General features: G+C 41.6%; 1 protein-coding gene across 23 annotated transcripts in view; it reads right to left on the bottom strand.

The window, feature by feature from the left end:
* KALRN (kalirin RhoGEF kinase) overlaps positions 1 to 26,391 on the bottom strand; it is a 510,268-nt gene that overhangs the window by 40,334 nt on the left and 443,543 nt on the right. For 13 of the 23 annotated variants that reach the window (XR_014158556.1, XR_014158557.1, XM_081869918.1 and 10 more), the window contains 4 exons: positions 10,584 to 10,867; positions 8,952 to 9,056; positions 2,508 to 2,603; positions 405 to 538 (listed from right to left, as the gene is read on the bottom strand). Coding sequence is in view for 21 of the 23 variants with exons in the window: in XM_081869918.1 (XP_081726044.1) it covers positions 405 to 538; positions 2,508 to 2,603; positions 8,952 to 9,056; positions 10,584 to 10,867 (619 nt within the window). In the remaining 2 variants the exon portion in view is untranslated. Of the gene's footprint in view, positions 1 to 404; positions 539 to 2,507; positions 2,604 to 8,951; positions 9,057 to 10,583; positions 10,868 to 22,510; positions 22,886 to 26,391 lie in introns of those variants that run through there. The other 10 variants (XM_081869932.1, XM_081869937.1, XM_081869928.1 and 7 more) reach the window with 4 other exon arrangements.

The raw sequence follows: 26,391 nt of genomic DNA, 5'->3' as shown, positions 1-26,391 counted from the left end.
GACTAAATAAATGGGGAGCGGGGAATGGTTGATTTCCTACCCTCTCCATTTATTTATTCCCCCCTCAACTGCACAAAGCTGCAATCATGTAAGTTTACAAGTGTAAGCTGCGAGTTACCTCTATAACATATTAAGAACAGAGGAATTAGTTTTAAGAATGCCATCACCATAGTTTATAAAACTGTTCCAGGGAGAGCTTTAATTGGTTCTGTGGTTTCAGCATAACTTCTTCTGAATCAGAGCAAAGTCAGTTGTTGAAGGAGCCTCCTGGCTAATGCCCAGAGCTTCACCACTATAGACTTTATCCACCGGTTCTGAGGTCATGTATAAGGGGCATTCTTCTACATTAAAAAAACATTTTTTAGATACCTACTTGAAAAAAATAACAACCAAAGTTTACTTACATCCTGCCTCTCATAGCTTTGGCTTTTTGTTCTTCTTCAAGGTTTCTTGAAGGAGGAGTTGAAGGCGTCACATTTTCGTTCAAGCATCCAGTGGAATCCTTTAAGCTTCCCCGGTAGGAGCCTCCTTCTAATGTCTTAAAAATAAGAAAAAAGCCAAAGGATTCAACATAAAATCTTAACAGATTGACTATATAGCTATTCCTATAGCTACTTCCTCAGGGGATCTGTATTTGCAATAATTAGTAAGCGGGGGGGACAGGACCCTTCAATTTTCTCAAAATGTACCCCAAGGTGACATTTATTTTGTTTAGGCTGATTGGGGGAAGACAGCAGAATAGAACTGGCTTGATTCAGTACAGCAGTTTACAAGCTAAGAACACCTCATTCATTCCAAAGTTTTCCTAAATATTCTGAAGACCTCCTGAATAGGATAAATGTTAAAAGGTTACAGTATATCTGTGCTGGGTGTTTCCTGAAGCTGGTCGCCACTTTTTCCCTAAGTGTTTTGTACATCCCATCTGCAGATCTGCTCTGCGGCACACTTTTAGGCTAGTCAGGTATCATGGATTTGGTTAGTCCCAAACCAAATGATACCTAATTCGCAGTAAAAGGTAGATTCCCCTCAGAAGCAAATAGGTGATTGTGGGGTCGTGCAGCTATTTTGTTCTTATTCCACATTTGTGCGGAAAACCAAATCTCTCCTTTTTGTTTTAATGGGGAAAATAGGAAGGGAAGAAACTGAGAGATACCAGCAGTGGAAGAGGGCTGCTGATTTGCAATACCTAATATCACACTAGAAGAAGCTGGATAAAATGAGCCATTTAAATATTTAATATATTCCAGTATACAAAACACTCAAGACAATACTTGTTTCATTTAACAGAAATACCATTATCCCATCTGAAATTGAATTCTTATTTTTTAAATTTCAAGACACAGAAGCGCAGCACCTTGGATTCTAAAAAAAGTACAAAGTGTATTGTCTAAATGGCAATTTATGTAACTATTTGCAAAATGGGCTTTCCATTTCCTGTATCAGATTCTTACTTGTAAGAAGTGCTTAAACTGGTTTTCTAGATCAGCTGTTTTAGGATTCTGTGATTTACCAAGTCAGAATATCAGCACTGAAATCACATATGGAAGGGTAGGTGGTAAGGAGAGAGGCAAGAAGAGTTCACAAAGGCATAAGTGCTGTTCTCAAGCCAATTAAACCATGGCTTAACATAGTCAAGTTGTAACCAGGACTAAGAGATGGCTGACCTTACTAGTATAGATAGATTTTAAAAAGAAACACCAACCTCCATCTGAAAATTAAAATGGAGCTTAGCTATGATAAAGGTGATGTAATATTGCAACAAACAAGTCTGACCCAAGAAGTTGTTTCTTTATTTAAGTAATACAACTCAATTTTATGCATGTTCTTTTGAGATGTCCCACTGAGTTGTACAGCACATGCTCCCAAGCAAAGGTAGATAAGATAGCAGCTTTAGTTTGCCCAACTGAATTAAGCTGCCTAGGATTATTTGTTACTGTATTCATTACTGTAAACCACCTGGAGTGTCTACAACTAAGGTGGGACATTAAATTGAAAATATTGCTTCATGAACCATATACTGAACAGCCCTTGAACCAAGTTTTACATAAGTGGCTCATTTTTTTTGGGGGGGGGGGAATACATGAAACAACAACCTTCTAATATGCCTAGTGTTTTAAAAAAACAAGCAGAAAAATTACAGATTCGACACAGCATAGCACTTGACTGAATATTGTAAAAGAAATAAAACATTTTAAAAGGAAAAATACTTGTTCTGCAATCACACCCCTAGAAATTTACCAGGTAAGTAACAGATGTTAGGGACTATACTATAGCCCGCTGATGTTATCAGGAATATGTCAACGAATCAAGTCATTTGCAAAAAAAATAAAAAATAAAAATGGTTTTACTGCACTTTAACTCTAGCAACTAGTTGACGATAGAACCAACATGGAACTGCAATTAGCTACTCAGTGGTGAGGATAGTCAGCAATATGACCAGCAGCCGAATTACAGTGTTGCTCAACTAGGACGTTTCTCTTCATGGGATCCTAGGTCTTCACACTTACCAGCTTGCTTTTGACCAGTTTTTCTATTGCACTGACAAGATCCGCTGCAGTTGGGACATCGGAGATGCTCTGTCGAGCAGCTAGCAAAGAGGAGGACTGCAAGACACCAGTTTGCAAAGGAACAGCAGGTTAGCAGGAATGAGAAGGAACTAGGAAAGCCAAAAGGCTAGCAGTTTGAGGTCACACAATGGGGCACAAGCAGCGGGGGGGGGGGGGAGGGACATGACAGGAGCATGAAGGGTTGAGGGGAGGTCATGACATACAAAAGGCAGCAGCACTCAGCAACAGACTGGCAAAGCACATAACCTGCTCTGGGTTTATGGGTAAAATGTATGTCTGAAGGGTTCTTCTAAAGACCACCACTTAGTCACAAAGAAGAGCCAAAGAATAATTAAAAGAGCAGTTTGGCTCCTGTTTCTATATTGTGAAATCTCCCAAGATTTTTGTGCTACTTCAGGAACAAGCAGCGGTGGGTGAAGGGAGCAACCCTTTCCCCCAGGGAATGCAGAATCCATCCCTTTCTCTTGCTAAGCTCACTCCTATAGAGTACAATACAATGGCAGGTTGGATCAGACTAGGGATTTGACAAGCTCAGCACTTCATTGTAATGTTTTGCAATAACCTCATGTTATTATGAATTTCTACTTGGTGTACAATTTATTGCCAAAGATTCAAAAATGGAAAGCACTTTGGACTGTTACAGTGGTGCCTCACAAGACGAAAAGAATCCGTTCCACGAGTCTCTTCGTCTTGCGGTTTTTTCGTCTTGCGAAGCAACCCTATTAGCAGCTTAGCGGATTAGCGCTATTAGCGGCTTAGCGGCTATTAGCGGCTTAGCGACTTAGAAAAAGGGGGGGGGGAGCGAAAAAAATCACAAGACTTGCAAGACTCGCAAGACGTTTTCGTCTTGCGAAGCAAGCCCATAGAGAAATTCGTCTTGCGAAGCGCCTCGAAAAACGGAAAACCCTTTCGTCTAGCGGGTTTTTCGTCTTGCGAGGCATTCGTCTTGCGGGGCACCACTGTATTTCTCCTTGCTGTCAACTTTAAAAACTCGAGTGGCAAAGATAGATCAAAGTATCAGTGGTACCCTTCTTTACAATACCAAAACTGTCAAATGTAAGTATGTGTAGAGAAAACATATGCATTTCCTCCCCAAACTTAGACTGTAAGTTATGTGTGCCACACTTAGAAGGCCATTGGAGGTCCTCTCTCTCTCTCTCTCTCTCTCCTATTCCTTTCCAAGACAGGAAAAGAGAAATATCTGAAGCAGTACAGAGAGATCCTCCAAATCTTAAAACAGCTTTAAAATACATTCTTACTAGTTCTTACTAGGTTTGCAATCTTTCCCACCTATCCTGAAGACTAGATTTTGGGTGTGGCAGGCTGTTGTTTTTAAAGCAAGGTGCATAATACTCTGAAGCAAGAAGAACACCCAAGAACACCTCCCCATGTCATTTCGTTTATGATGTGAGGAATGAGGCCGACAGAAAAGACTCATCCTGCCAGTTCTTCAGCAGAACTGGACCTTGGGTGAAGACAGAAGTTGTTCGCATATGGTGGATGCAAATGCCCGGCTATTCCTGTTCCTTCAAAGGCATTGAAGTTCGCCAACTGTACTATAGCTAAATGAGGAGGCAGATATCGTTAATATGCCCAATCCTAGAGTACTGGGCGCCAATCAAAAGAATTCTGGAACCAATGTGGCATTGCCATGGATTCCTTTGACCTCGACTACTCTAGGCCCTGGTACTGTCCAGTTTTGACTATGTGGAAAAACTACAGAAATATGCATAGTCTGGAGATTGCATACAACTTGCATATTTGCCACCTGAATTCTTATAAGGGCAGATGGAGCTTTAAAAGTAAACTACTAGGATTAACAAAGTTTAATCAACTTCACAGGTGTAGCAGAGGGGAGAAGAGTAAAGGCAATCAAGCACCAAGAGAAACCCAGTGAAATTAGTAAGTGTTGCTAAATTGAACTCGGAGAAGTGACAGTAAATATCAGGCAGGTAGCTATCTCAATAAAGCAGACTATTGTCTGAAAGTCAGCCAGCACTGACAGCTGAAGGCTCCTTAGGAACTGCTGCTGAGTGATGTATCACTCTAGTTGCTTTATCCCTAAGAATACCTACAGTAGACATCTTGTCATTCTCCTCTGATACCTTATCATTCACTTAGAGCCAATCAGCAACTCAAATTAAAGTCGGTGAGAACAGACTTCCAAATAACCGTAAAGGTTACTTCAAAATACAGCACAGAGGAGTTACCTTATGGCGACAAATCTCAGTGATGTGAGGTGGAAAAATGTTCCAGTGCTCTGTTCTTCCACATAAACATTTCCATTTCTTAAACTCATTAGCAATGAATGGATACCAGTTGTAAGATAAGTCTGGCAGTTTCGAAAGTTTTAAGCTTTGTTTACCAAATACAAGCAAAATAACTTGCTAAATGAGATCATTTTCCAGAGTGATCTAAACATTTTTGGAAAATTTTCCAACTCAATATATTTCAGAAAATCCATATTACTGCCTGATATCTCAGCTTAGGAAAAGCCTTAAAAAGAAATTAATAATACAGGTTACTGGAAATGTATTTAAGGGAGGAAACACAGTAAAAGGCTCTTCTTCACTCTGGAGATTTAATCCTCCTCGTGTATACCATTTTACTGTATTTCCCTTCAAGAAAAGTGTAACCACATCATTCACTTTTCTATCTTCTGATTATGGAAGATACTCAAGACTGCTTTCTTCAAAAGTTATATGACAAAGTGACTAGACTACAGTTTAAGGGTTCCCTCCAACCCATGTGAATTTCAGCCTCAGTGCTTAGGGTTAAACTTCATGTGATGCTTTGAGTCTCAATATGGCCAAAGTAGTTTTATTTACAACCAGAATAGCTGTGGTTCATTTGGGGGGGGGCACTTATCATCTTCCCTGTGGGGCATTTGTCTCATCAAAATTACCTCACCCAATTGCTATTTGCTTTAAGGAAGAAAAGACAGGCATGCATACATTTCCCCCTACAAGGCAAAACAATTTTTTTTGTGGGGTGAGGAGGAGAGATCTGTTTTTAAAAAATGGCCTTCAGGAAAACAGATAAGCATTTCCCCTTTCAACTTCTCATAGTCCCCCTCCCCCTATTAAGCCAGATAAAAGTTTATTGCAGCTGCTTTGGTGGGAGGAGAAAACCTTGGGAAACCACTCACATTATGAGTAGTTTGACTCCAAACCAACATGCCAGTTACTACACCACTCTTCAGCAAGCTGCAAATATACGGTAATCTATAGCAAGGCACTTTTTATCACTCTAGTACATCCAGAAAACTGAGCACTCTGTGTTCCAATGAACGAATCAAGGTAATGCAGGGACTGCAGAATGCTCTCACAACTACAAGGTCACACTATCAAGTATGAAATAACATTTAAAGCACAAGGCCTGTCCATGCCTCTTTTAGGGCCATCACACCTAGCCACAATTAAAAACAGCTTGACTACACTGATGGGAAATGAAGGACTCCCAATGATCCGCAAGCCCTCTCTCCATAGAGCAACAGTCTATGGTGGTGGTTCCCAATTAGCTAATTACTGAGGACCCCCTATTTTTCAAAAGCCAAGCCACAGACCCCCTACTTTTTGAAATTTTGATAACTTTATGGTAGTTACTTTGGCAAAGCAATTTTTTTGAAGAAAATGTGGGGTAGCCCCTAGTAAGCAATGGATTTTAGGTATACTAAAAACAGTTTTTACCACGCTGAAATGGCAAAGATTTAGTTTTGGGTGGGGGAGACAAATTTAATTTTATTATAGTAAGGTAAAGGTAAAGGGACCCCTGACCATTAGGTCCAGTCATGGCTGACTCTGGGGTTGCGCACTCATCTCGCTTTATTGGCCGAGGGAGCTGGCATACAGCTTCCGGGTCATGTGGCCAGCATGACTAAGCCGCTTCTGGCGAACCAGAGCAACGCACGGAAACGCCGTTTAGCTTTCCGCCAGAGCGGTACATATTTATCTACTTGCACTTTGACGTGCTTTCGAACTGCTAGGTTGGCAGGAGCAGGAATCAAGGAACGGGTGCTCACCCCGTTGCAGGGATTCGAACCGCCGACCTTCTGATCCGCAAATCCTAGGCTCTGTGGTTTAACCCACAGTGCCACCCGCGTCCCTTATTAAAGTATAGTACAAGTGAACAAATTATGACATGTCTAGCAGCTACTAAACCTAATTTATATGCCTACATTTTATATGCCACCCATCTGGCTGGGTTACCCCAGCCACGCTGTGCAGCTCCCAACAAGATGTTAAATACACACTAAACCTAAATGTGATGGGCATCTTTTTGTCCCGAACAATCCCTTCCACATCTGGTTCAATATTTCCTACTTTCATTCTCAAATCTGATTCAATATCAAGCCAATTTCTATGCATGTATCTGCAAAGATAAGTGGAACAGAAGGGAACTAGATGTTTCAAAGCTTTTTCACCAAACTTCTTATAATCAGCAAAAACTTTCATCCAGAATTGGCCCAGCCTACATTCTTTGAAAAATGATTTCAATGAACCATCACAAGTCACGTCAACAAGCGCATCTTGCTCTTGTAAGAGATTACACTGTTGTTCTTAATAACCTCCCAGATCACAATGGAAGTTGCTCAGGTACATGGCTTAGCAAGTGGAGGTCCACCTGTACTTTATCACTACAAGCATTCATTCACATGGGTATATGCACTTAAGAGCCCTGCTGGATCAGATCAAAGTTCTATTTAAGTATCCTGCTTTTCCCAGTAGGCCTTTGGCAACACCATAAGCAGCTGGTACTCAGTGACATACTGCCTCTGCAACTGAGACATCATGAATAGTCATCCTTGATAAGACTTATTCCCCATGTTGCATTCCACATAGTGCTAAGGAGATTACTCCATCAGCACAAGCACTCCTGCTTGCCTAACAAAAATATCCCTTCCCCTCCCCTTGCACACTGTTCTAGGACATACCGTAAGTCCCTTAGCACTGGCGGGAATTGTTGTGCTAGTACAACAATTCAGCTGAATATGGCCCCATGAGTATGAATTCATATGTATCCCCCTTTAAAGCTATCTAAGCCAGTGTCTTTTGTCACACCATGACACTGAATTTCATAAACTAATTATATTATGTCTTTATGGGTACTATTTTGTTTGCGTCAAATCTCTTGTTAATCAGTTCCATTGGATAACCAAGGGTTCTAGTATTAATAGAAAGATACTCTGCATCCATGTTTTCCACATCAAGTATAAGATGTCATCCTGTGCTCGTTTCATTGATTTTTTCTATACTTTAAAACCCCAGATTTTATCGCCCCTCTTCCAGCTGCATCCTTGATCATTTTGGTTCCCCCTTCCTGCATCTTTCCAGCCCTACAGTATTTTTTTGAGATAGGGTGACCTGAACTATATATATATTGGGTGAACTTTAAGAGAGAATCTGCTGTTTGCATCATACTGAAATGATATTGACTGTAGAACACTCAGTCTACTACTGCATATCTACTTCAGAGGCCCCTGCTGGCAACATTATGACTCATATATCCAGTCCCATGATGAAGTTTTTCAAACCTTGGGCACAACGTGCACCACACACCGCGCCATTAGAAGTTATTGCCGCAATCACCTTTTCTTGCCCAATTTCGCTGCAACACAGGTGGAGACAACACCAGCATCATGCTAGAATACCACATGTATGGCTGTTGCTGTACCACAGTGGTTTTAAGAAGTATTCTGGGAAACCCAAAAGTTCCTTGGAAGTTTATCAAGAACTTCTCAGTCAGAATACTGGTAACAGTAGGCAGGCTTCCCTGAAAGAAAGCTTGCCCACCCACTGACAAATCTTTCCTTGTAGCAGCGTATTGCAGGGCAAGTATTGGTTACGTTTTAGCACTAACTCTCAGTTCATGTAAAGAAATGGTGAGGCGAAACAGATAATAGAATCATAGAATTGTAGAGCTGCAAGGGGCCCCATCTGAACCAAACACTCGTATTCTAATACACCCCAGAAGCACCCACAAGGTCCAGAAATTCCTCAGCAGGCAAGTTCACATAGAAAGCTTTCTTCTGAACGTAACAACTGCTCTACAGAAAAGGCATGAAATGCAAAATACATTAAAAAATCAAGCTACAAAGGTAAGCAGACTAAGTCACAAATATTCTGATTATGACAGGAGGGAAAGGAAAGGGAAAATATCCTTGAGCGTTGCAACAATGGCCTTGAAGACAGATTGCTCAGTGCCATTCCTTCTGGATACAAAGTGAGGGTGTAAAATAACAAATTTCAATATATAGTACCCTACTGAAACACTATGCCTGGTTCCTTGGATTCCAGGAGGTTTTTTTTTTAAAAAAACAACAACACCACAAAAGAACACAAAGTTATTCTGAGGAAAAAAATGAAAAAAAGACCTGGGTCCTACCATGTCATCTTGTGTGGGATCATTATCAAAAATCTTCATAGGAGGAGGGAGTGGTGTATGAGATTCTTCATCTGGCTCATCTTCGCCCCAACCTTTCTTGCTCTTCTGAAAGCAAGGGAAATTTCATTATGAACAGGCAAAGTTGGATAGAATGAAAGAGTCCCTCCCATAATACGTTTATAGTGTTGGAACTCCATAATCAGAACAAATCCATTTCAGACAGAGGAATGGGTTGTTGTGACAGATATAAAAAGAATATTTATCTAGCCTGTCCCCTCTGATGCCTAGTGAGGTAGAAAGGGAATTCCCCACATAAGGGAGTCCCATGCAATTCTCTAACCCACATATTAACATCTACATAAAAAATTATTTATTTCCTTTAAAGGGGCAAGAGGATCTACAATAAGTAATTCACTGCAGCATCAGGACTTCAAATTTGCTCAGGAAAGACCACCATGCTGCTTAAAATAGCAAATGTTCTGCTAACCAGTTCTCAAGTTCCTCAATGAACTGGATCCGGCTACAGATAGGTAGCCGTGTTGGTCTGCCATAGTCAAAACAAAACAAATTCCTTCCAGTAGCACCTTAAAGACCAACTAAGTCAGTTCTTGGTATGAGCTTTCGTGTGCATGCACACTTCTTCAGATACACTGAAACAGAAGTTTCCAGACCCTTCTATATAGTGAGAAGGTGGGGAGGGGTATTACTCAGAAGGGTGGTGGGAATGGGTGATTGGCAGATATCTGCCAATCACCCATTCTCAATCACCCATCTCAATCACCCATGGGTGATTGGCAGATATCTGCCAATCACCCATTCCCACCACCCTTCTGAGTAATACCCCTCCCCACCTTCTCACTATATAGAAGGGTCTGGAAACTTCTGTTTCAGTGTATCTGAAGAAGTGTGCATGCACACGAAAGCTCATACCAAGAACTGACTTAGTTGGTCTTTAAGGTGCTACTGGAAGGAATTGGATCCGGCTGTCAGGCATGAAAAAAACCTCCTCCTCCTCCTCCTCCTCCTCCTTCTTGAGCCTGCTACATTCCTGGGCATATATTTGAATGAGCACACTAGCTCCTTCCAGCAACCTAGTTCTATTTCTTGATTTATAGCATTCCTGCATCACTCTCACTATTGGCAGAGCAACACCTTAAATGCAGCTCCAATAGAATAATTTAAAATGCTTTGAGCAGCTATTAGAGCAGTCATAAAATACCCATAAATGCATCCATATCTGCAGCTGCAAAAGGAAGATAACAAATCTATACAAAATGACCAGGGAAAATGTGATGGAAAATAAAAATGCAAGAGCTCTGGTTCCCTTCATGATCTATGGTGTTATTTTACATCACACAGCAAAGATGGTGGACAGTAGGCAAGCCCAAGCTTTGGAAGTAAGGAGCCAACAAACATAAAGGCTGAGGCCTAGGGAGTAACTAGTCTGGATGGGGTGATACAAGAATCCTCTTTATACTGAGGACATAGGGCTGTTTTGATACAAGGATGGATGCTTTTCTACAGTTATTTCAAAACATATTCCAAAACAAAGTGAAGAATCAAACAAAAGGAAGCTTTATGCTCAAGTCAGCATTCTTAAAAAAAAAAAAAGGTATCAAACTATGTCCATACCTCATCTGCACTGTCTCCCTGAGGTGTGGTCTCGTCTCCAGGCTTGGGGGATCCCAGGTCAAAGCTTTTCCTTCCTTCGCGCACTTTCTTCTGCTTTTTGATGTTACTGTCTGCCTTTCCACTATTCAATCGGCGTACTGGACTGGTTAGCCATTTCTTCAGTGTGTTGGTAGAGCGCTTTGGACCAGGGGAACTCTGGATGGAATTGATGGATGAATGAGGCTGCAAATTGGCCACCGATTCAGATTTCCCTCCATTTTCATTAGAGGATGCTGAATAGGAATCTGCCAGAACAAAATAATAAAAATGCTAAGCAAGACAGGGTATTATGTTAGACAGTTCTTTCTGGAAATGGAAGCTAATTTTGTTGATATAAATATTAAATCAGAAGGAGAGTGCTATGTTTAAAATTAGAAGAGAACACACAGTTAAGTCTAAACTAAGTGGACACTAAATGTACTCATTTCCCTTTCCACAGGTGTCCACCATCCCTTCCTGATCTGTACTTATGGAACACTCTAAATCTATTTTATTGGCTGGTCTGTTTGTCAGGTATGAATATAAGGAATCTTTTCTCCATACAAAGGACTTCACAAATCCTCAGTACTGTTACTTCTCCTGCCAAAATCATGAAGAGTCCATTATGGTCAGTTGGATGTCTGTCCATACATTCGTCAAGGGAAGTTTGCTTTTTCTGGCCAAGTTAGGGGGGGTGGGGCTAAGTCAACTTAACACTTCAAAGTTGCCTATCTGTAAAAACAGCTGGCACTGGCTTTTCACTGCTACTGATATTTCCAGCCAATGAATTCATATTAAGTAGCATTAAACTGACAAGAGATAAGCAACCACTGAAAATGATTCCACTCTGCTATCTTATGTACGATAGGCTTTGGACATTTTCCATTCACAGAAGCCACATGATTTGGAGGCGGGTGAATAACGCAAACTATTATCAGAATGCTGTTTGTCAGCAGATTCCAAGGTCAGACTGGTTGATCTAACATTCTGAAGATATATGCAGGATACAAGCTTGTCTTATTCCACTACCAACCATTCTAATTTTGCTGAAGTGCTTTATACTTGGTGTGTGCTCACTACAGAGTTAATAACATTTGGTACCCCAAGTTTCAGCAACACCCAACTGTCCTCTGTCCTGGCACTTGGATCAGCCAATTACATTAGGAGTTGCTGAATTAGTTTATAAAAATACCAACATATATGTGGGGGCTTGAATGCCTGGGAAGGTGCCATATTGACATCTCTGTACAATGAAGCTTTGTTGCATCAGGACTGGAGCCCTGTGTTGAGTGAACAAGCATTGCTAACAGGAAGAACATTTTACTTGCCACACCGTATTATTTCTGCACAAAACTCCAAATGACATGCTAAAAGGTCCACAGCATGTATATGTTTGATCCAACATTCCAACTGTGCATTAATTGATGGGCAATAAAGTCATCAAGCACATCCCTCTCCTAAGTTTAAACAAGTAAGTTTCTACGTAGTCAAGCAATTGTTCCAAAAAATCAACCCTGCATTTACGAAAGGACTCAAAATATGCCAAGTGTATTTTGAATATGTTTCCATGTTCAGTAGTAGCCATCAATGTGGTTTTTTTAAACCAAATATTTGAGAAATATAAAAACTGGTTAGGGTTTCAATAGCAATGTATATTACATGCACACACACACACACACACACACGATTCTGTCCCACATGGAACCTTTGGGATTGAGAGGGTTATGCAATTAAAGCATTGTGAAGTATTTTGGAGAACTGGAACAACCTATTATGAGGGGCAAAGGGACGCGGGTGGCGCTGTAAGTAAACCACAGAGCCTAGGGCTTGCCGATCAGAAGGTCGGCAGTTCAAATCCCCACGATGGGGTGAGCTCCCATTGCTCGGTCCCAGCTCCTGCCAACCTAGCAGTTCGAAAGCATGTCAAAGTGCAAGTAGATAAATAGGTACTGCTCCGGTGGGAAGGTAAACAGCATTTCCGTGCACTGCTCTGGTTTGCCAGAAGCGGCTTAGTCATGCTGGCCACATGACCCGGAAGCTGTACACCAGCTCCCTCGGCCAGCAAAGCAAGATGTATGCCTTTACTTTACCTTTACAATGAGGGAAAGCCAAAATGGTGCACTTCAGATGGGATGCTGGACTACTACTACCAGTATCCCTGACCACTGGCTGTGCTGGCTGGGACTGATAGGAGCTGTAGTCTAGCAACCCAAGTGGAAAGAAAAGCAGCACTGTAATAGCTAACCTTTCTCTTGTCTTTGTAACAGTTTACCCATAACACAACGTGATTAGCTGAACCCTAATTATGGTTCGTGGGTAGGTTATATGTAAGAAGTCTCCTTCCATGTTTAGGCCTGCTTAAAGAATTGAAATTCATGGACCTGCTGTTTTTGAAGACAAAAGTATCAAGGCCTGAAAGTAAAGTAAATATGATTAAAAGAAAGGACATGCCTTAGATCAGAGTGGGTAACTCATGTAGCAGCAACTCCATGTGGACAGAGCCATCCCACTGCTATTGATTCACAAAGAACTTCCATACGCATAAACTTTCTCATTCACTTTTTAAATGGTCAGACAAATCCCAAATGCAGTGAGGAGAGTTTCCTTAGAATCACAACAGTGATTGGGACAGTTCTTGACGCACATGAGAGTATACAGAACTTAGAATACTGCACACTGGTTGCACTTGATCCAAGACTAGATATATATAAAGATATGGTAATTTTAAGGCTTCTGATGTGTTCATATATACTGGTAGATCCTTTGCTAATTTGGTAGGTTAAGTTATTAGCAGTGAAAATATCACCAAAAAGTATGTGACTACAGTTTCAAGGTCAACAACTTTGAGTGGACCAATCCTTAAAAAAGATCAGGCAAAATGGTTCAACCCTTATGCATGTCCACTTCATCAAATCTAGCCCTCTTTGAAAAAAGTTTGGACACCCCTGCCTTAGTGGAACCGCTACTGCAAGTCAAAGCATCCACTTTTCAACCATCTTCTACCAACCGATGCAACCAGGGTCATCTTTGCCTGGGGGTGCAAGGCACCTGGGCACCAAATTCTGGGGGGTGCCAGGTGCCCGCTGCTGAAGCCGCCTAAGGTCTTAACTAGCTACCTGTTACGAAATAATAAATAATTTTGATCAAGCTAGAAAAACAAAATACATATATACCTAGGTACAGTGGTATCTCTGGTTAAGAACTTAATTCGTTCCGGAGGTCCATTCTTAACCTGAAACTGTTCTTAACCTGAAGCACCACTTTAGCTAATGGGGCCTCCCACTGCCGCTGTGCCACCGTCGTGAGATTTCTGTTCTCATCCTGAAGCAAAGGATGAGAAAGAAGTAAGAAAGAAGGGAAAGACAGGGTGGGGGCTGAATTTTTAAGGGATGAAAGATTATTATGTCAAGAGCAGACTACCTCCTAGATCAAGTGGGGGGTAACTAATGAATATTTAAGGCAATAATATGACTTTAGTCAGTTCAACAGTAGAAGACAATAATCTAAAACATAAAATTCAGCTAGGCAAGTAACTTCCGCCACTTACATAAAATTTTATAACCTCAAACCAAAAGCATCAATCAAAGAATGTTATCTCCAACAGATAAACTGTAGGCTGAGATAAGTTCCCTTTTGAAAACTGGGGCTTCGTCAAAAAATACTTTCAAAGTTAGGGCTGAAGATAATTCCAGATACTTCATTAAGCTGTGACACCACAACTCCACAGAACCTATTTCATAAAGTGTATATATCACTAGATCACAAGGAAAAACCTCAGATGTCCTGTATTTCAGGATGGCTCTGCTCTCTAAAGCCACAGCTCTACAGCAGCCCTTTTTGACTGACTGACAACAGTGTAATGCCACAAGGTGATATTTACCTACGGTTACTTGTTCTTGTAAATGTCATGGAAACTGGTTCTTAGCTGCAGACCCAATTGATTTAAAGGCTTCATCAAAAGGTGTGGATTTTTGTGCATAATTATTTTAGGACTACATACCTTACTCCGAGTAAGAAAGACAGACAGAGGAGCCATCACCATTTTTACCTTGATGCCACTCACAAGTTTAAGTCGCAACCTGTCTGCCTGCTTCAAGGATGAGCAAGAAACTTCAAACCTCCAAAATGGACCATAAACACACCTCAAACAGAAACAGACTAAATACAAAGTGACAGTTTGCAAACCTGTTATTACTGTACTTAGATCCAGAAAGGAACAGAAAGCTTTTTTAATTCTAATGTTTTGTTTATTTCATCCAGGCTGTCTAGGCCAGGAAGAAATTTTACTATCAAAACATTAGTGTGCAAGAATTTGCCTTCCCAGCCCATTAGAGAAATTGTGATTATGAGGTTAACATGGTGTTTTTTTTAAAAAAAAACCACACCTAGCAAACCTTCACTGAAACTCATTCTGCTCATCTTACAGTGGTTTCATTGATCATGCATTTTAGAGAGGTCTCTTATTTAAGTAAGAAAGCTTGGAACAACATGAACTAATCAACTTATAGTACCGTCATATAACTATTATTTACTCTGATTGAAAAATGAATTCTGCCAATTCAAACAATCAATGCCTTATCAGGAGAACTCCTTAAAAAAAATAGCTTGCCTATCCCACCAAAATCCCAGATCTAAGGTTTAAGCACCCAAGAAAGGCAAAAGCAATTATCTTTCATTGAACCAATTTCTGCTGGCAAACATATTTTTAGCTGCAAAAACATACCGTATTTTTCGCTCTATAAGACACACCAGACCACAAGACACACCTAGTTTTTGGAAGCGGAAAACAAGAAAAAAAATATTCTGAATCTCAGAAGCCAGAACAGCAAGAGGGATCTCTGCGCAGTGAAAGCAGCAATCCCTCTTGCTGTTCTGGCTTCTGGGATAGCTGCGCAGCGCAGCCTGCATTCGCTCCATAAGACGCACACACATTTCCCCTTACTTTTTAGGAGGGAAAAAGTGAGTCTTATAGAGCAAAAAATACGGTATATATCAGAAATTGAACCTGTTCTATGGACTGGTAAGGAAAGAGACCTCAGGTCTGTAGTGTAACATATGCTACCTATATGAGGCCCTGGCATCTTCAAATGAAGAGTCCTGAGTAGTATGCTAGGAAAGACGTGTATAGAAACCATCGAGCTACTAGGTATTAAAAATGGTACTGGGTCATACTGACTTACACCAATGAGTCATGAGAGCAGTTTATTACATAACCAATAATAGGATCCTCCTGCATACTCCAAGTCTTGCACCACCTTAGATTTCTTACAGAAGTGAAGAGCAATTTTGGAAATTACAAGGATGTGCTCCTAGTTAAATTTTATACTCAAGTATTTATCAAACAATGCTTCTTTAGTGTTCTGATATGCTGCAAGAAAAAATAGGCACCCTAAAATTTTACACATGACCTTACTCTGGACTGCAATGTATTTAATGAATGACTCCCTATAGGTAAAAAGAATAACAGGGATGCAGTGAAACTTAGAATCGTAGAGTTGGAAGGGACCCCAAGGGTCATCTAGGTCAACTCCCTGCAATGCAGGAATCTCAGCTAAAACATCCATCCAACCTCTGTTTAAAAAACCTCCAAGGAAGAAGAGTCCACCACCTTCTGAAAAAGACCGTTTCATTGTTGAACAGCTCTTACGTCAGAAAGTTCTTCCTGATGTTTAGTCAGAATCTCCTTTTTTTTTTTTAACTTGAAGCCACTGGTCCAAGCCTCCAGAGCAGAAGAAAACAAGCTTGCTCCATCTTCCATGTGACAGCCCTTTAAATATTTGAAGATGGTTATCATATCTTCTCTCGGTCACCTCTTTTCCAGGCTAAACATGCCCAGCTCCTCAGCTGTTCCTCATAAGGCTGGTTTCCAGACTCTTGATCACCCTCCTCTGCACACATTTCAGTTACCGTGTTCAGCCCATGGCATTATCCTGATCCACCAAGCTTGCAACTCTATCAAACAATAAATTAGATTTGTCTGGCAGGACTTGTTTTTGGGAAACCAGTGCTGGGTGGGGCTTAGTAATCACAGCATCCTTTTCTAAGTGCTCACAGACCAAGTGCTTAATTATCTGTTCTAGGACCTTTCCTGGTATCGACATCAAACTCACTGGTCAGTAGTTACCTGGGTCTTCATGAAATCAACATTAGAATCTACACAGTACAGTGGTGCCTCGGGTTACATACGCTTCAGGTTACAGACTCCGCTAACCCAGAAATATTACCTCGGGTTAAGAACTTTGCTTCAGGATGAGAACAGAAATTGTGCTCCAGCGGTGCGGCAGCAGCGGGAGGCCCCATTAGCTAAAGTGGTGCTTCAGGTTAAGAACAGTTTCAGGTTAAGAACGGACCTCTAGAACGAATTAAGTACTTAACCCGAGGTACCCCTGTATATTATTTACTTGCGCTTCCATGGTAAAATCTGAGCTGTGTGAATTTAAGGAAGTTACCACTACCAAACAAATAGATTACTGCTACCAAAAAAGTAAGGGTCGTGGGTGGCACTGTGGTCTAAACCAGTGTTTCCCAACCTTGGGCCTCCAGCTGTTTTTGAACTACAATTCCCATCATCCCTGACCACTGGTCTTGCTAGCTAGGGATGATGGGAGTTGTAGACCAAAAACATCTGGAGGCCCAAGGTTGGAAAACACTGGTCTAAACTACAGAGCCTAGGGCTTGCTGATCAGAAGGTCGGCAGTTCGAATCCCCGCGACGGGGTGAGCACCCATTGTTCGGTCTCAGCTCCTGCCCACCTAGCAGTTCAAAAGCACGTCAAGTGCAAGTAGATAAATAGGTACTGCTCCGGCAGGAAGGTAAACAGTGTTTCCATGCACTGCTCTGGTTCACCAGAAACGGCTTAGTCATGCTGGCCACATGACCTGGAAGCTGTCTGCAGACAAACGCCAGCTCCCTCAGCCAGTATAGTGAGATGAGTGCGCAACCCCAGAGTCATTCGCGACTGGACCTAACGGTCAGGGGTACCTTTATTTTTAACCAAAAAAAGTAGTAGTTTGCCAGGACACAAAACCAGTAGGAACTGGATAGCCTTTTAAGATTGCTCTCTTCAAAAATTGGAAATGTCTATTTAGAAAGCTTTTCCCAAACTTCTGACAGCAGAGGCACACTGACTACCCCTGAATTAAACTGGGAGGAGCACATCAGTCTTAAAACCCCATTAGTTTACTTTTAGGGTGTAAGTGTAAGAGAGGAATCCACCCTTAGAAGAGCCTATCCATGCTTTCTGCATGAAGTCACTGATCATTCTGACATGTTTCCTGACTGAACACTGACTCATGTAAAACCACCTCTCTCGCCTCTTGCCATTGCCTTTTGGTTGGACCTAGGCCAGCACCAGCAGCTCCTCATATGCTGAGTAAAGGTGACCAGGGAGAACATGTGGTTTCGAATTTCATAGAATCAGATCAGTTTGGCCTTTTAAAAACAAACCAACAAAAATATGCTAGCTAATTTATTTTGGTTTATTTATTACATTTTATCCCATTCTTACTTCAGGGAGATCAAGACAGTTTACATTTTTTTAGCCCTCACAACAAAAGCTCTCTGGTAGCTTAGGCTGAGAAAGTTTGGCTTGCCCAAGGTCACTCAGACACCTTCCATGACTGAGTGGAGATTTGAACCCAGGTATTCTACATAGAGAAACTTTCAAGAACAGCAGCATGGTTAATCATTTGCAAATGGTCACAACTGACAGCTAGCAAGACTGTGAGCCAACCAACATAATTACAGGTGGAAGGCATAGCAAACAATCAGGTGGCAGGCAATTATTTCATAGCATACGAGTATGAAAACAATTTTCTTCATGAACTCTGTTGACTTCTGTTCTTAACAAGCTGGTGTCTATAGAGTCTTTTCTGCTTCATGTAGTTGTTCAAGCCAACCAAGCAGGAAAATTAACTCATTTCATTGATCCCTACAGAAATCCTCTTGAAAGAACACAAGTCATGGACCATTAACCAGACAGCTTTTCCACTTCTGCAAGGAAAGGATGGGATTTGGGGAACTGGGGAAGCTACAAGTATAACTAGCTGCTCCTGCCTACTTGATTTGCAGCTTGAGAGAAGGGAGGCTGTTCCAGGAATTTGGCCGAGTGCCTTGAAATTATGACTCACAGCAACCTTCTCTATTCCTTTCATCCTCTGAATATAAATTATCATCCCCAAGTTGTGTGACAAAGGTGTATTGAAGTCAACATGATCAGTCAGCTATTTAAAAGTATTAATTTGTTCCTGCCCTTTCTGGGTCAACTCTGGATGATTTCAGATAACAAAAAAACAATGCAATAGGCATCTAAAAGCCTGCCACATAGTGCCTGCCACTACATTGAAAGTGGCTGACAGAAGCCTTCAACCACACAATTAAGCCCAGTAGGGTGATTTTATTGTTTTTAGAGTTTGCTGAAACAATGTTATTGTTTTTAGAACTTTGCTGAAATGATTTTTTTTAGAACACGGAAAATTCCCTTTTAAAGCTCTGTAGCTATATAGCCACACTAGCTTAACAAATGGAACTGTTCTTCAGCATCCACACACATGCTACTGCAGGACTTTCTGCTTATTAATTTCTCCCACTGACAATTTGTGAGTAGTTTACCAACCACACCAGTATGATCAGAGGGGGCTCTGTTAGAAGAATGCTTAGCCACTTTTTGACTAACTTTGTATAGGACGGTGCTGGCCTTGGATGATGTAATCTGTTCCAATAAGAAATTTGTTTCATTAACAGATGAACTGGAAAGGACCTTCACAGCTGAATTTGAGAGCCAGCAAATGAAGATGCTCTCTGATGCGCTCTGTGAAACAATGGAGCTTGTGTTGAGCTGACAGCTGCTTGGAAAACATGTGTATTATAGCTACATTACAACAACTGCTACTCTGAATTATTCGGAAAATGGGTGGGGATGATACTCTCCCCCCCCCAACATAAAACATCGCTGTATCAACAAGGGATTTTCAGAAGGAAATAAAACTGGCAATGCTAATTGAGCCACTGAAACTGCTATATTTTTCTCCAACTCCAACAGGATTGAAAGAAATCGAAGACAAAGTTTAATTATAGTTGGATACACATTTTATTGAAAACTCTTATAATTCTGAACAAAATATGAGGCACAGCAATACATTCTCATATAAAAAGCAAGATCTATAGAATGCCTGCTTAGTTTGAGAAGTGAAAACAACCAGGTTCATGTGTCTGCATCAGGGATTCAGCATGTGCTGGGGCGGGGAGAAGCAGAGAAAGAATAGAATAGGTGCTGCAAGCACCAACCTGTCTGCTGAAAGGAACTGATGTATGATTATATATATATATAAAATTATTACACTGAAGTCTCAACAATGCACCTTTTGTATGCAGTTTTCCAGGGTGACTATTTTCCAGATATTCTCCAAGGGATGCGAAAATGGGTGTGGTCACATGGTTCAAGCAGTTTTCCTTCATATGAGGAAACACCAACAGCATTAGGTCTGCTATTTCTATGTATAGTGCCTACGACATGAAATGAGTGCTGTAGAAGATTATAGAAAGTCTCAACAAAAGATAGCACTTAAATATGAGTTCTATGCATACCTGCACAGGTGATTGAAAGGAGTCTTCCTCAACCTGGTGCCTGCCCCTCCAGTTACAGGAATCCTAGCTCCATCATTTCTGACTGTTGTCCATACTGGCAGGGGCTAATGGAAATTAAGAGTTCAACTAGTTTTGGAGGGTACCAGGTTGAGAAGCCTGGGTTAAAGAGTCAGACCCAATTCAAGTCACCTCTTACTGGATATTATCTACCAGTAAACAAAGTATGGTCATTTGACCTTTTGATCCATCCATTGATGGGCAATATTATTGATGGGACTTACAACTGCCTCTTTTTTTCTTCCTCCAATATAACATAACTTGGCCCAGGGTTATGGGCTAAACAGTATGCAATATTTAATAGCAACACATAGAAGTGAGCTGGGCTCAAAAATGTCTAAAAGAGGGTTTCAAGGAAAAAAGTAACAGTGGCTTTATTCCAGGTAGCATGAAAGCATTTTGTACAGCACATGCACAAAATTAAGTTTCATTAAATCACCTATCGCATCACGTAGTAGGCAACTGATAGACCACCACCCTGACAAATACAGTTCCATGGCATTGAAACAAGCCCTTCTGAACCTAGCTATTGCATTCAGTCACCAGTCTTGCTAAAACTTGATCCACCCACCCGGTAGAGATATAATTCTCAGATTGCAAGATGAGCCATTTGTAAGCAATTCACACGCATATATTATGTTCATATATGCACTGCCCTAGAAATTGCCCTACTGCTCAATGAAGAAACCAAGAGAGAACTCTCCTTTCTTACAAATGGTTAGATGAACACACACTGGGTCCTACCCAACTTTGGAGGGGGCCCAGCACACACATGTGATGTCTCGTGGTAGGAGGAGGCCCAATGGGGCCAGCCACAGCCATGGGGAGGCTCACCATGGCCCGCCACAGCCTCAAAAAGGCCTGCCAGGACCTTGGGAGGGTCCGCCAGGACCTGCTGCAGCTGCAGGAAGATCTAATGGGCCCCACTGTGACTGAAGAATGCTGAGGGGGCTCAGCCCTCTCCTTGAAAATTTTGAGGCCCCCTGCCCCAAATTTTGGGGTGGCCTCCCCCCCCCCCCGATGGTGCCCCTGGTTAGACATGAATAAATGCCGGCTGGCTTGCCTGCTAACCTAAGGTTACCAGATTTTTTTCAATGAATCAGGGGATACTATAAATAAATAAATAAATAAATAAATAGATAAATAAATAAGTAAATACTACATGTCCGGGACATTGATGCTGCAGCGATGGCGGTGGCAGAGTGGCAGCCGCTGCCTTGACCTCAACCGCCATGTTTTCCCTTCCTCCGAGGCTTCTATCTCCTTTCTCCATGTTCTTGGGCAGCCCCTGAGTTGTTGGTTCTTCGGTGGTGGTGGGGAAGCAGTGTGTGGTGGGTTAGGCATGGAAGGTAGAGGAAGGCCAAGAGTGGCGGTGGCGAGGCTCGGGCAGCACGATGCCTCCCTTCTCATCGGAGCAGCCCAATCCCATTCCTACTTGCGTGCAAGCAGGAGGGGGTGGGGATCCCTCAATTGGGAAAGGAGGTTTTGCACGGGTCTATGGAGCAGCCCTGATCCCAACTCCTACTTGTGTGCAAGCAGGAGGGGGCAGGGATCTCTCAGTTAAGCAGTGTGATGCCTCCCTTCCCATAGGAGCAGCTCCAATCCCATTCCTACTTGCCTGCAAGCAGGAGGGGGTGGGGATTCCTTAGCTGGGAAGGGAGGCTTCCTGTTGCCTAACTAAGAGATCCCTGCCCCCTCCTGCTTGCACGCAAACTTTGATAGGCAACGTGAAGCCTCCCTTCACAGCTGAGAGATCCCCACCCCACTCCTGCTTGCACGCAAGTAGGAGTTGGGAGGCTGCTCTGATAGGCAGCATGAAGCCTTCCTTCGCAGCTTAGTTGCTGGGGTCAGGGAAGGTGGAGGCAGCCCGGAAGCTGCATCTTAGAGCCCCTGCACCACCATCATATGGGGACTTCCAAGCAGCTCCTGAAGCCAGCCAGAGGCAACTGCTCCGGGCTGCTGAAACTGCTGCTGCTGCGTTTCCCGGGGACATTAGATGAAATCCGGGGACATTCTGGGGATGGAATTTGTCCAGGGACTGTCCCTGGGAAACGGGGACATCTGGTAACCCTATGCTAACCTCCTCTGATTAGATTCCTGAGAACATTCATTATGGATAAAGTCAGTTCCGCATGTACCTCTAACATTTATTGCCTTTTAAAATCAGAGTAGAAAATCAGTTATTTGGTACAGTGGTTAAAATGCTATCATTTTAACAAAAAAGATAAGGTGATTTTAAATTATTTCGAAACTCTGTGTACAATGAATTAAATCTATACAAACCTATTTATTTAGAAAGTACACTTAAGATTATTTTCAAGTCAGCAGCTTGGACTCCAAAGCTGCTATGTGTTGAAAATACCATTACAATACAAAGTCAGTCTTCTAATCAGTGAAGCCCCTCTGCTGGTAGCACTTTCTCTCTGGACCAATCGGGAAGCAGTGGTGTGATAATGTTCGGGTTCCGAAGTTACAGCTGCCCCCAGCCATAGTTCCTTACTGAAGACTCACAGGGCGTGGGGCAGAACCAGTGGATGTGCTAAATCCATGTGTGCAGGGCCTTCTAAAAAGTAGTCCAACAAATCAACCCAAAAGTCACGTGCGCACACACTTTTTCGAGTTCCCCTGAACTCTTCATCAGGCTATATGGTAAAAAAAACACAAAGGGGAGAGAGAAAAGAGGCTGTTGTTCAAGCCATCTGGGTCTGCATGTGGTAGGAGTCTTTAGTTTGAGGAAGACGTAGCAGAACTCAAAGAGATACTTTTAACTTCAGGATACTCTACAATGATGATATTATTGCACCAAATGGAGTATAACATCCACCTGTGATTATTCAACTGTCTTAAAGAAACCAGTTAAAGAAGTTTCCTCAATTTCTTGTTATATGTAATTTTTAATATCTATTCATAGGCTCGCCCAAATTAAATCATTTCTTTTTGTCTATCAGATGCCAAGACTTAATTAGCAAATAACCTTCTACGTGCACTGAAGCAAGAAGATTTGTGTATTAACCCTTACGTTTTATTCCAAAGAACGTACAATTTTGACAAAGTGCACAAAAACTGCTACAGTAAAAAATGGATAGCTTATACCAATATTCAGCTTGCAATTGTTGGCTTGTGAATTAAATATGCATACTTGAGGTTTATACTGGCACCAAGAGGAAGACAGAAAATACAAACACACCCTTCTTGTAACCAGGGTGTGAAAGGGGCCCAGTTAATCTCTCTTTGATTCAGAAGGTAACCAACTTTGTGCTTTTTAGCGTCCTACTTCTCAAACCCACAGATCACTAAGGTAAGTTTAAAAAGAAAAAACAACCCTGCACAGGTTAAGCTTATTGTAAATTGCCACATTATTTTCTGAATCAATTGGCAGTTTAACGATACTCCTATAAATAAAATAAACAAAACTTCTAATGGTGAATCTCATTTGATCTCGTGTGTTGTTGTTTTTTTGGTAACCCATTGTTTTCTCAGCTGGGAGTTATTTGTGAAACTTTGCTTCTTTACAAGACTTATTTTCCTTCCTTACTTTTACATGCTTCTTTGCACCACTTTTCAAAGTCAAGGACACTCAAAATAATAAAAAGGATGCCTACACCTGGTTTAACATTAACTACATTTTATCAGTTTGCCTTACTGCAAACTGTCCATAAAGCAAGTGTGGGGAAGCTTTTTCAATCTGAGGGCCATATTCCCTCATAAGGAACCCTACAGGAGCCACATATGTATGTTGGGCAGGGTCAGGAACAAAAGTGGACAGGGAAAATGGGCGGGACACCTACTGTTATACAGTAGGCAAAAGAGAAGAGTGCTAAGTTCTTACTTAATATAAGGCAGGGTTATTCACTTTTGCAGACCCAGAACAAGAGACTATTTATTGATGAACACGCCAAAACGAAACATCACAAGGAAAATGAAAGTGACTACAAGAACAAGCTAAAGGATGGAGTCTTGGCTCTACTCCATAAGAATACCATGACAATATTTAACGCTACAGATAGGTAGCCGTGTTGGTCTGCCATGGTCAAAACAAAATAAAAAAATTCCTTCCAGTAGCACCTTAAAGACCAACTGAGTTAGTTCTAGGTATGAGCTTTCGTGTGTGTATCTGAAGAAGTGTGCATGCACACGAAAGCTCATACCTAGAACTAACTCAGTTGGTCTTTAAGGTGCTACTGGAAGGAATTTTTTTATAATATTTAACGCTATCACTCTACACAGTGATTTCCACATATACACCCACCCTTTTCTATTCAGACAAACAAGAGACATTTATCACAGTTCAGCCAGAGAAAAACACTTAAGGAGGGCATGGAGCAAAGCCAGTGGTCTAGGGAAGAGTCCTATCGGGCTGGAGAGAGAAGGCTGGAGGTTCTCTACAGCCGACATAAAAGTATGCCTCTTTTAAATACTTTTTATGCTATTCTTTCCCATGTCAACCCATTCTTAGTGCTACACATCCTGTAACTACACTCACCTGACAAAGGAAAGAACTACATTTTGCAAAAAGAAAACCCCCCAAAGGACTGCAGAACTACCTGTAGCATGTGGTTTCCCCCCTATGAAAGCATCACAACGACTACTATTGGTTGGTAAGACAGGGTTTCATCAGACCACGCAACTGAGTAATTCCAGTTGCTTCCTCATAGCTATCATTCAGGAAGCACAAGGAAACCTGAGGAACTTGTTCAACTATCTTAATCTCCACCATCTTTCCCTTGCCATGCAGAATTTCAAAAGAGCCAATTTGAACACACATTTATATTCTCTGCTTTATGGTTCAACTGGAAAACTAAAATGTGAAGCCTTCAGTTCCCTGACATTTCCTCGTAGGATAATACTGTGGTGCAAATCATACCAGTGCAGGAAGGAATCTGAATCAGAAATATATTAATTTTCTTGTCAGTATTTGACCACTTCCTTAACACACAGACACACACATCTGGCACTCCTAGCATTGCTACTCTCTGGTATTTGACAGATCAGTTCTCAGAAACCCTTGAGCAACAGCCTTCATTCACAATAGCTTCTTGTATGTGACGTAACTATGGCTTTAACTAGAGGTCCCAAATAAAGCCTGTTGTGAGCAAGACTGCAAGAAAGCGACGTATTATGTGTGACAGAACACTATTAACAGCACCTCATTAGAATATATTGTGCTCGTAACCTATATATTAGGTTTTTGCATCACACAAATAATGTTCAGAATAGGGAACTTTTCATTCAAATTTAAGGAACAAGTGGCAAACCTCGTTCTAACTGCCAGTGTGCAGCCCCCACCTCTCAAAAGTGGGCCTTTGAAGCTTAAGAACAGGTAGGCTGCTAGCCAGTAACCTAAGTTGCATTCAGTCACAAAAGTTTATGCTGTTACCATTAGTGTATAAAACCTTTAATGACTTAGGACCAGTTTATTTAAGGCAGGCACCACCAAACTCAGCCCTCCAGATGTTTTGGGAGTACAACTCCCATCATCCCTATCTAACAGGACCAGTGGTCAGGGATGATGGGAACTGTAGTCCCAAAACATCTGGAGGGCCAAGTTTGGGGATGCCTGACTTAAGGGATCACTTAACACACATGTGCCTTCTTGATCACTTCAGTCTGTGGAACTTGCACACACAATGTTTGTTCTGCACTTGTGAGGAGTCATTCCTTCGGTGTGGCACTTCCTATGCTCTGGAGCTCCCTGCCTATTGATACCAGGCAGGCATCTTTATTATGCTGTTCCTGCCTGTTTCAGCAACCTATACAGACATGTGATTTGGTTACATCTGCTTTTAAATTTGATGTTTTACCAAGTTTATTGTTTTTACGTGCTTTTAAATGTGTTTATTTTATTTTTAACTGTATCGTATCACTGATGAGTTTGCTACCCTGGGCTCCTTCAGGAGGAAGCACGGGATATAAATCCAATTAATTAATTAATCACACAGAGAGGGGGGTTGTTTCTAAATGGCATATCTTGGTCATTTTACAGGGCTGCTATGGAAACAGTTGCTTAAGAGATGCATTTACAGAAATAGAACAAATTATACAAGTTATTTTGTGTATTTATTGCAGTAAGTGAATCACTACAGTTCTTTCAACCCTGGCAGGGTTATGCTAGAATTGCTTATTATTTGCTCTCACCCCTCTCCCACAA

Source organism: Podarcis erhardii, assembly GCF_964252035.2.
Source record: "Podarcis erhardii genome assembly, chromosome: 1".
Classification (NCBI taxonomy): domain Eukaryota; kingdom Metazoa; phylum Chordata; class Lepidosauria; order Squamata; family Lacertidae; genus Podarcis; species Podarcis erhardii.
The sequence above is the reverse complement of the archived record's forward strand: the minus strand, read 5'-3'. Positions and strand labels throughout refer to the sequence as shown.